The sequence below is a fragment of the Cebus imitator genome, unplaced genomic scaffold, assembly GCF_001604975.1.
Source record: "Cebus imitator isolate Cc_AM_T3 unplaced genomic scaffold, Cebus_imitator-1.0 Scaffold197, whole genome shotgun sequence".
Taxonomy (NCBI): domain Eukaryota; kingdom Metazoa; phylum Chordata; class Mammalia; order Primates; family Cebidae; genus Cebus; species Cebus imitator.
In genome coordinates this window covers 1,791,167-1,801,079 of record NW_016107512.1, presented here as the reverse complement: position 1 = coordinate 1,801,079, position 9,913 = coordinate 1,791,167, and the positions used below count along the sequence as shown (strand labels likewise).

The window sequence follows — 9,913 nt, the reverse complement described above, 5'->3', positions numbered from 1 at the left end:
TGAGACAGAGTCTCGCTCTGCTGCCCAGCCTGGAATATGGTGGCACAATCTTGGCTCACTGCAACCTCTGCCTCCCGGGTTCCAGCAATTCTGCTGCCTCAGCCTTCTGAGTAGCTGAGATTATAGGTGCACACCACCACGCCTGGCTAATTTTTGTATTTTTAGTAGAGACAGGGTTTCATCATGTTGGCCAGACTGGTCTCAAACTCCTGAACTCAGGTGATCCACCTGCCTCAGCCTCACAAAGTGCTGGGATTACAGGCATGAGCCATTGCTCCTGGCAATGGCTTTACCATATCTTGACTTCACTGTGTACCTGGAGGGCCGAGGCTCAGTCCCCTGGAGCTTCCTCACTAGGAGTTCACTGCTTCTGCGGAGCACATCCCGGATCTTGCCCAGAGAGCCACTCCTCTGCAGGGTCCCACTGCCATCCTGGCAGAGAGGGGTAGGCAATGAAAGCTAAGGGATCCCACACAGATGGGTTTCTGAGTCTACTCCTGCCATTTATTCTGCACACATCCCCCACCCCCAAGGCCCAGTGACTAGAAATAAAAGCCCTGTCAAAAGCTGGCTCCCAGACACCCCTAAAGGGATACACTAATGTTAGACAGGGACAGCATGGCCAAGAGCCTCCCACCACCACCAGCAGGAGTGGGTGGGAGAGATGAAAAGGCAATGATGAGACTTACTCCCGACCACTCCACAGCCACAGAAGCATCTTCACCTCCTTCGAATTTCACACTGTCCCCAGGGCCCTCCTGGGAGGTCCTTCTACCGTCACTCTCTCCAAGCAGCTCTGCCACCTTCGTCTGGCTGATAGGGTCAGTGCCCTGGAAGGAAAAGGAAGGACCTGGGACTTCCTACTCCTTAACTCCTCAGGATGGGGGCTTTCAAATCTTTTTCAACATCAGCCACTGCAAGGAAAACATTTTTCCTTGTGATGTCCCAGTATATACCTACTGGAACAATACTCACCTTTTCTATTTGCAATGCATTGCTATATATAGATCTGTATATGTATTTAGCCCCATGGCCCACACTGAATTGATTTCACAACCTACTATTGAGACTCACAATCTGAGAAACTCTGACTTAGGCTCTCCCCCACTTTACCACCAGTCCCCTCCTTATGAAAGGGCAGAGATTGTCCTTTATATCTCCGTTTAGTGAATCTTGAATCTAGAGTCCTGTCCAAAAGTACAGGTGTGGGGGTAAGAACATGCTTAAAAACACCCACAATGACAATACTGCCTCACTTTCCTCTCCCTCCTGGCCTCATCAGCCTTTCCACTTATTCTTAGGAGACTCCCAAGAAACCTTCGCAGTCTCTCATCCCCAGGGCCCTTCCTTCTAGGACCTCCTTCCCCTCTGGGCTTCTGACCTGTCTCCGGGACCGCAGAGCACATTCCTCCAGGGTCTCAGCGGCCTCCAGCTTTCCCTGGCGCCTATACAGAGCTCCCAGGTTTCTCAGAGTCGTGTTCACTGTGGGGCTGTGGTGAGAAACAGACCAGAGAAGGAAGAGAGAATGGGCTCAGAAAAGAAAAATTTGTCTTCCAAGCAAGACAAGAGGGAAAAAAATAAGAAAATAGGACAGGGAACAGAGCTAAATCTGAGGGAAAGTCTAAGGGAGGAAGGGAAAAGGTCTGGGAGGCTGGGAGCAGGGACTAGACAGGGGGCATTGGAGGCCAAGCTGACTTTTTACTGGCAGCTCACCTGCTCACTTTGCAGGCCTTGTACCAGCCTCCATACTCAGCATAGGGTGTGCCACCCTCATGATGCCGGCTCTGCAGGATAGAGAGAGGCCAGAGAGAAGGGCAGGGGGGGCCAGAGATAAGAATACAGAGATGCTGGGATGCAAGGTGGCATGGGGCTAGGGTGCAGGCTGGGCTGGGGAGGGCACCATGATGCATCTGGGGCTGGTGCTGGGGTGGCAAGTGAGCAGCAGGGCTAATGTAAGGAGTAAGACAGAGACCCTGGGAGCCTTGAGCTCCCCAGGCTGGCCCCCCTTCCCCCCACTCACTTTGCTCATTTCCTCCCGCTCCTCTGCATGCATCCAGATGGGCTTGTGGTCATCTGGGGGTGATACATGGGGTGGGGTTAGAGATCCGAGCTAGACAGTGTCAGGGAGCCAGGACCCAGAGGCTGACAAGGCTGGACTGAAGGGGCCTGGCTCCCCCTGGGAACCACTGTGGCCTAACCGGCCAACCCTTGGTCTACATTTCTTTTCCTCCCTGCAGCCCCTTCCCTAGGCCCTCACCACTCACCATCCACAGACCCAAACTCCTGCACATGGGCACGGGTCAGGATCTCTTTGTATAGTGTCTCAGCCTCAGCATATTTGCCCTGTTTCAGGTAACAGGAAGCCTGGGACATAGAAAGGCAAAAATACAGGAACAAAGCATGGAGGGAGGCAAGGCCTTTTTTTTTTTTCTTTAAATTTTTTTTCTTTTTTTTTTTTGCAGACAAGGTCTTCACCAGGCTCAGGGAGTTCCACTCCTCAGTGTCTCTATGACTTTCCCCAGATATCTTTCTCACACCTCCTTCTCCAGGTGCAGGGTCAAGGGTATTCCCAGCCCACTCCCAAGAAGCTGTGGAACTTCTATAACTGAGATGAAGCAGAACCTTCATCCCCAAAGGCAGCCCCAGAAATGGGCAAAGTTGATGACAGTAATGTGCCAGACTGTGATGCGTCCTGACTCTACGACTCAGGTGGCCTCTCCCTCCTGTTCCTTCTACCTACTTTGTCCCCTCCTCCCATACCAGGTTGTTCTTGGTCCGGGCTACATTAGGGTTGTCTGGCCCCAGTTGCCCCTCATAGATGGCCAGTGCTCGCTGGTAGTGGCGTTCCACGGCCTCATACTTGCCCTGGTTTTGGCACAAGAGGGCCAGGTTGTTCAGCTGCTTTGCCACATCTGGGTGATTAGTGCCCAGGACCTGAAAGGGAACAAAGGATTGGATAAATGGCTGATTACATGTGCATGCACAAGCACATGTGTGTGTGTGTGTGTGTTCACATGTAGGCACACACACGTGGAAGGCAGAGAAATGGGAATGAAGGAAGAGAGAACAAGGCAGAGATGGGGGTGAGGAAAAAAGAAGTGAAGGAGAAGGGTTAGACCAGAGGAGCCATGTAGAGAAGGGTCACAGTGACAAGGGAAGAAGGGACAGAGGGCATGGGTACCTTTTCTCGAATCTCCAGTGCCCGCTGGCACAGAGGCTCCGCCTCCTTGTATTTGCCCCTTTTGCCATAGAGCACAGCCAAATTGTTGAGCGTGGCAGCCACCTATGAAAACAGGCATGTCCCCATCAGACATTGGGTTGCAAAAGACCTACAGGAATCTGAGGTTCCCCACTTCCCAGCAGGGCCCCCACACTCACTGCACAACTCCAAGAGACAAAGACTCTACTACCCTAGCCAGGGGCTGAAGGGAGGGGAAATTGCTGAATAGGATGGCTCCGTGGCTAAGGGATGGTATCGCCCTCTAGGGGGATTTTCAGAAATTTCTGGAGTTGTTTTTTTTTTTCTTTTGGTTGCATAAAGATTGCTTTTGAGCAGACAAAAATGCTATAGATGTTCTGCATGTGTGAGACAGCTCTACAAACTTTTGAATGTCCCGCCGGACATCCAAACGCTAAATGTAAACATTGACATTTGATGGGATATCAAGATAGGGGTATGATAGTTCTGAGATATGTCATCCCTGCCTATCATATATCATACCATAGGGAATTATTTTTTTTATTTATTTATTTTTTTTGAGACGGAGTTTCGCTCTTGTTACCCAGGCTGGAGTGCAATGGCGCGATCTCGGCTCACCGCAACCTCCGCCTCCTGGGTTCAGGCAATTCTCCTGCCTCAGCCTCCTGAGCAGCTGGGACTACAGGCACGCGCCACCATGCCCAGCTAATTTTTTGTATTTTTAGTAGAGACGGGGTTTCACCATGTTGACCAGGATGGTCTTGATCTCTTGACCTCGCGATCCACCCGCCTCGGCCTCCCAAAGTGCTGGGATTACAGGCTTGAGCCACCGCGCCCGGCCCATAGGGAATTATTTTTACACAGACTCACGCTCAAACATAATTTTTCAGCTGGGCATGGTGGCTCATGCCTGTAATCCCAGCACTGTAGAAAGCTGAGGTGGGTGGATCACTTGAGGTCAGGAGTTCAAGACCAGCCTGGCCAAAATGGTAAAAACCTGTCTCTACTAAAACTGTAAAAATTAGCCAGGCATGGTGGCACACACCTATAATCCCAGCTACTTGGGAGGCTGAAGCAGGAGAATCACTTGAGTCCAGGAGGCAGAAGTTGCAGTGAGCCAAGATCACACCACTGCACTCCAGGCTGGGCAACACTGTGAGACTCCGTCTCAAAAAAAAAAACCAATCTTTTCATTTTCTGTACATTGATGATTCCGTCATTTGCCTTGGCCTTGGTGTGATATCCCTACTTAGGGCTGTTTCTCTCTCTTTTGTTTTTTTAATCTCATGCTGGGATTACAGGCGTGAGCCACCACGTGCAGCTTCTTTTTTTTTATTTCTCATTTTATTTTATTTTCAGACAGAGTCTCACTCTGTTGCCCAGGCTGGAGTACAGTGGCATAATCTTGGCTCATTGCAACCTCAGCCTCCCAGGTTCAAGCAATTCTCCTGTCTCAGCCTCCCGAGTAGCTGAGACTACAGGTGCCTGCCACCACACCCGGCTAATTTTTGTATTTTTAGTAGAGATTGGGTTTCACCTTCTTGGTCAGGCTGGTCTCGAACTCCTGACCTCAGGTGATCCACCCGCCTCGGCCTCCCAAAGTGCTGGAATTAGGCTGGGTACAGTGGCTCACGCCTGTAATCCCAGCACTTTGGGAGGCTGAGGCAGGTGGCTCATGAGGTCAAGAGATCGAGACCATCCTGGCCAACATAGTGAAACCCAATCTCCACTAAAAAATACAAAAATTAGCTAATCATGGTGGTGTGTGCCTGTAGTCCCAGCTACTTGGGAGGCTGAGGCAGGAGAATCGCTTAAACCAGGGAGGCAGAGGTTGCTATGAGCTGAGATCACGCCACTGCACTCTAGCCTGGTGACAGAGAGAGACTCGGTCTCAAAAAGAAAAAAAAAGTGCTGGGATTACAGGCGTGAGCTACTGTGCCCAACTGATTTTTATTTTTTTGAAATGGTGTCTTGCTCTGTTGCCTAAGCTGGAGTGCAATGGTGCGATCTTAGCTCCCTACAACCTCCACCCGCTGGAGTCAAGTGATTCTTCTGCTTCAGCCTCCAAATAGTTGGGATTCGTTGGGATTACAGGCATATGCCACCACACCCAGGTAATTTTGTTATTTATTTTTTTTTAGTAGAGATGGGGTTTCACCATGTTGGCTAGGCTGGTCTTGAGCTCCTGACCTCAGGTGATCCACCTGCCTCAGCCTCCCAAAGGGCTGGGATTACAGGCATGAGCCACCACACCCGGCCTCTTTCTCTTATATACAAATAAATCTGGTCTGTGATTTCTTTTTTTTTTTAAAGACAGGGTTTCATCATGTTGGTCAGGCTGGTCTTGAACTCCCGACCTCAGGTGATCCGTCCACCTTGGCCTCCAAAGTGCTTGGATTACAGGCGTGAGCCATCACGCCCAGCCTGTGATTTCTTACAATACTGTACTTTAATCAAGTGTCCACCTATATTTCAACTTTTTTTTTTTTTAAGAGACAGGAGCTCGCTCGGTTTCACAGACTGGAGTGCAATGGCATGATTGTAGCTCACTGTAACCTCAAACTCCTGAGCTCAAGCAATCCTCCCACCCTAGACTCCCAAGTAGTTGGGACTACAGGTGTACATCACTGTGCTCGGTTAATTTTTAAAATTTATTATAGAGACAGGGTCTTGCTGTGTTGCCCAGGTTAGTCTCCCACTCCTGGCCTCAAGTGATGCTCTTGCCTTGGCCTCCCAAAGTCCTATGAGCACAGGCATGACATGACACTGAACCCAGCCTCTATCTCATTTTTCTAGTACTTCTCATATGGAATGGCTTATTGGTGCTCTAAATCCACAGTTATTCATTATATATCAGACCACTTTGCTGTTTCTTTTCTTTTTTTGAGACAGAGTCTCCCCTGTTGCCCAGGCTGGAGTGCAATGGCGCAATCTCGGCTCACTGCAACTTCCATCTCCCGGGTGATTCTCCTGCCTCAGCCTCCTGAGTAGCTGGGATTACAGGTGCACACCACCACACCTGGCTAATTTTTGTACTTTTAGTAGAGATGGGGTTTCACCATGTTGGTAAGGCTGGTCTCAAACTCCCGACCTTATGATCCCGCCTGCTTCAGCCTCCCAAAGTGCTGGAATTACAGGCGTGAGCCACCCCACCTGGCCCACTTTGCTATTTCCTTTAACAAAGTTGTATTCGATATAGCTACTGTTGTATCATATTTTATCTTATATTACATTGTATATATATTGTTCTTATAAATTACTTTCCTTGTTTTTCTTTTATGAGGGTATCATACTAACTTTTTTGGAAATCATTGTGGATTTATCTATGACTTATCTATGAATTAAGTTCAAGCAAAAAATATTTGTTATAAAAAGGAGTCACTGAGTCCCAGAGAACTGAGAAGCACTAGGACCACTGGACAGTGCCTAGAAGAAAGGACTTCTCATGCCTCCTTCCTCAGCACCCTTAGTGAGTAGACTGAGGGCAGCAGATGGATGAGCTAAGAGAGGCCAAAATAGCAATGGTGGGGGTGCAGGGCATGGGGCAGGGAAGGCAAGGTATACTGACAGCAGGATGGTCCGGGCCCAGGGTGCTCTCCCGGATGCTGAGGGCATCATTCAGCAAGTGGGCAGCTTCCTTATACTTATTCTGGTCCCTGGAAGAAGACAAAAGTGACAGGAGTTATCCTGAACTCTGCCCACAAGACTTCTCCTTCCCTCCCTCCCTTTGGGAGGACTGAGTACATTTAAGGATGGGGGACCTCCATGAGGAGACAGGAAGCCTGGTATGGACAGTGAAGGGGCTTCACTGACACACTCACACCAGAATGCAGGGCACTGCCATCCCAAGAGAAGGCCACAAGTTATAGGAAGTGAGGGGGCAGGGGGAAGGGGGGGGGAGAGAAAGGGGAAGAGAGAGAGAGAGACAGAGAGAGAACTCCCCAAAAGAGAAATTAGAGGGACAAGGAGCCCAAGAGATGAGAAAATGCTTAGGTATGGGAAAAGTAAGAGTTCTGGCACATTAGGAAGCACCCTAGTGGGGTGTATCTGGGAAGCCCAACAGGGAGGAGAGGTACCCTGTGAAGAGGAAGAATGGAAGCCAAAGGAGGACCAAGGTGGAAATGTGGGGGAAGATTCTGGGCACTGGAGAAGGGAAGTCCTCACCGATACACCAAAGCAAGAATGTTGAGCATGGTGGCAACATCAGGGTGGCCCCGGCCTGATGTGCGCTCCAGGTCCTCTAGTGCCTGCTTACAGAGTGGCACAGCCACCTCATAGCGACCCTGGGCTGCATACTGGATCACCAGGTTGTGCAACGTCCGCAATCTTGCTGGGATCTCGTATCCACCCTGCTGGGCTGCTGCAGCTCCTTGACCACGGGACACTAAACCATCACAGAACATAAACAAGAGAATTCCTCAAAGGACTCTTCCTCTCCTCTTTGCTGTCTGCCCACCCACTCCCCATCGCATGTCTTGTTCCATACCTGTGCCCACCCCTACCTGGGCTCTCAATCAAGGCCTGTTTCAAGTGCCATTCTTTTATCCACTCCCTTGGCCTATGCCCATCACAACCCCAGCTGTTCACCCAGTAATTCATTAATTCAACAAACATTTATTTAATAAGTATGAACCAGGGGATGTCCCAGGAGTACAAAGGTAAGAAAGACCTGGTTCTTTCCCTTGAGGGCCTCATGGTCGCCCCGTCTCAGGTTCATTTTCCCACTGGACAGTGAACTCTTTACTGGCGAGACCTATTTCATTTCCATCTCAGTACTCCTAGTGCCTAGCACAGTACCTGCCACATATTCAGTGTTTAATAAATTCAATTGGGAAGCTAAGGAAATCTAAGTACTAGCCCAGCCCCTGCCCTAACTCCAGAGGAAGTGGAAAACCTATTTCTAGATGGTGAGTGTCCTGTGTGCTAGGATAGCTAGGGCCTGCTTCCTGCTATCCCTTTCACCCTCCCATTCCAGAGGCAGACTCACAGCCATTGCTGGGGTCCTCTTCTTCCTCATTAGGGAAGAGGTCATCCAGGGAATCCTTGGCGGCATCACCTTCTTTCTCCTCCTGGAAGAGAAGAAGCAACATTTGAGGACCAGGATATCCCTAATAGCCTCCTTAGTGACCCCTCTAAGCCATGAAATCCCAGAAGATGGGGTCTAGGAGAAGACTATTGTTCTTGTCTCTGCTGCTGGAAAAGCTAGCATCTGGCCCAGCCAAGCTCAGGCCTCTTGTTTGTAACAGCCAGAGAAGCTTTGGACAAAATCTCAAGACTTCCCCCTCCTTCTCATACAGAAAGTTTCCTTCCTAACCACCCTCAATCTCTCCTCAACTCTTGTAATTATGGCCCCATGCTGATCTCTGTGTGTTTACGTTGATTATATATCTGCCCTGTCTCTCCTGAGGGAAGGGAGTGTGTCTGATCTTATTGACATGTACCCAAAAAGTGTCTAGCTCAGCCTGGTGCCCATCATCTGCACAGCTCATTCTGGACTTACCACAAAACCCTCCCTCACCGTCTAACCTATTCTGCACTAGGAAAATCTGCTTTTCCTCATCAGGAACTGCAGCCTCAAACAAACATCAGCCCTCCTACCCAGCTTCAGCAATGTGTCCTATGCAATTCATCTACTCACTTTCCCTGGGACAGACCAGCTTTTCCAGGCTGTAAGCCTTATCGATGACACCATGTACTCCAGTCTAAAAAGCTCCTCCCTCTTCCTCACCATGAACTTTCAAAATCCATTCTAACTCCTAAGCCACTCAGATGGGAAATCCAACCCGTATGCTACCCATTCCTGTACCCTGCTTCCTCTATTTTTTCGTTTGTTTTTTGAGGCAGTCTCTAGTCTGGCAACAGCTCAGGCTAGAGTGCAGTGGCACAATCACAGCTCATTGCAGCTTCCACCTCCTAGGCTCAAGCGATCCTCCTACCTCAGCCTCCAGAGTAGCTGAAGCTTCAGGTGTGCACAACTACATCAGGCTAATTTTTAAATATTGTTGTAGAGATGGGGTCTCACTATGCTGCCCAGGCTCCCTGCTTCCTCTATGAACTCTTCTTAGACCATTCCAGCCCTTAGAGACATATCTCCGTGAAATTCTTTCCACACTGACTGAACCACTCATCCAGCACTGGGCATTTGCTGCTTTGTATGTGTTCAAATATGTGTTCTTCTCATATATGGGTTCTTATGGGTAAGACTTGTTCCCTACAGATATAGCTCAAGAAAACACATACTCTCAGCCAGGCGTGGTGGCTCATGCCTATAATCCCAGCATTTTGGGAGGCCGAGGTAGGCAGATCACTTGAGGCCAGGAGTTTGAGACCAGCCTGGCCAACATGGCCAAACTCCGTCTCTACTAAAAATACAAAAATTAGCCAGGTGAGGTGGCAAGTGCCTGTAATCCCAGCTACTTGGGTGGCTGAGGCATGAAAATTGCTTGAACCCCAGAGACAGAGATTGCAGTGAGCCGAGATGGCCTCACTGGACTCTGTTGAGTGAGGGTTAAATTTCACACATTTTGGGCTGGGCATGATAGCTCACACCTGTAGTCCCGGCACTTTGGGAGGCCAAGGTGGGCAGATTACCTGAGGTGAGAAGTTCAAGACCAGCCTGGTCAACATGGTGAAACCCAGTCTCTAATAAAAATTCAAAAATGGGCCGGGCGCGGTGGCTCAAGCCTGTAATCCCAGCACTTTGGGAGGCCGAGG

The 9,913-nt window shown here is 49.6% G+C and overlaps 1 protein-coding gene across 4 annotated transcripts in view; it reads right to left on the bottom strand.

Moving 5' to 3' along the window:
• The window catches only part of KLC4 (kinesin light chain 4), a 16,500-nt gene that overhangs the window by 1,890 nt on the left and 4,697 nt on the right, over nt 1–9,913 (bottom strand). For all 4 annotated transcript variants that reach the window (XM_017547328.1, XM_017547329.2, XM_017547330.2 and 1 more), the window contains exons 4-14: nt 8,187–8,268; nt 7,364–7,583; nt 6,768–6,855; nt 3,182–3,283; nt 2,761–2,934; nt 2,265–2,364; nt 2,021–2,073; nt 1,714–1,784; nt 1,382–1,490; nt 690–830; nt 317–432 (exon numbers count right to left, since the gene is read on the bottom strand). In XM_017547328.1, coding sequence (XP_017402817.1) covers nt 317–432; nt 690–830; nt 1,382–1,490; nt 1,714–1,784; nt 2,021–2,073; nt 2,265–2,364; nt 2,761–2,934; nt 3,182–3,283; nt 6,768–6,855; nt 7,364–7,583; nt 8,187–8,268 — 1,256 coding nt within the window. The remainder of the gene's footprint in view (nt 1–316; nt 433–689; nt 831–1,381; nt 1,491–1,713; nt 1,785–2,020; nt 2,074–2,264; nt 2,365–2,760; nt 2,935–3,181; nt 3,284–6,767; nt 6,856–7,363; nt 7,584–8,186; nt 8,269–9,913) is intronic.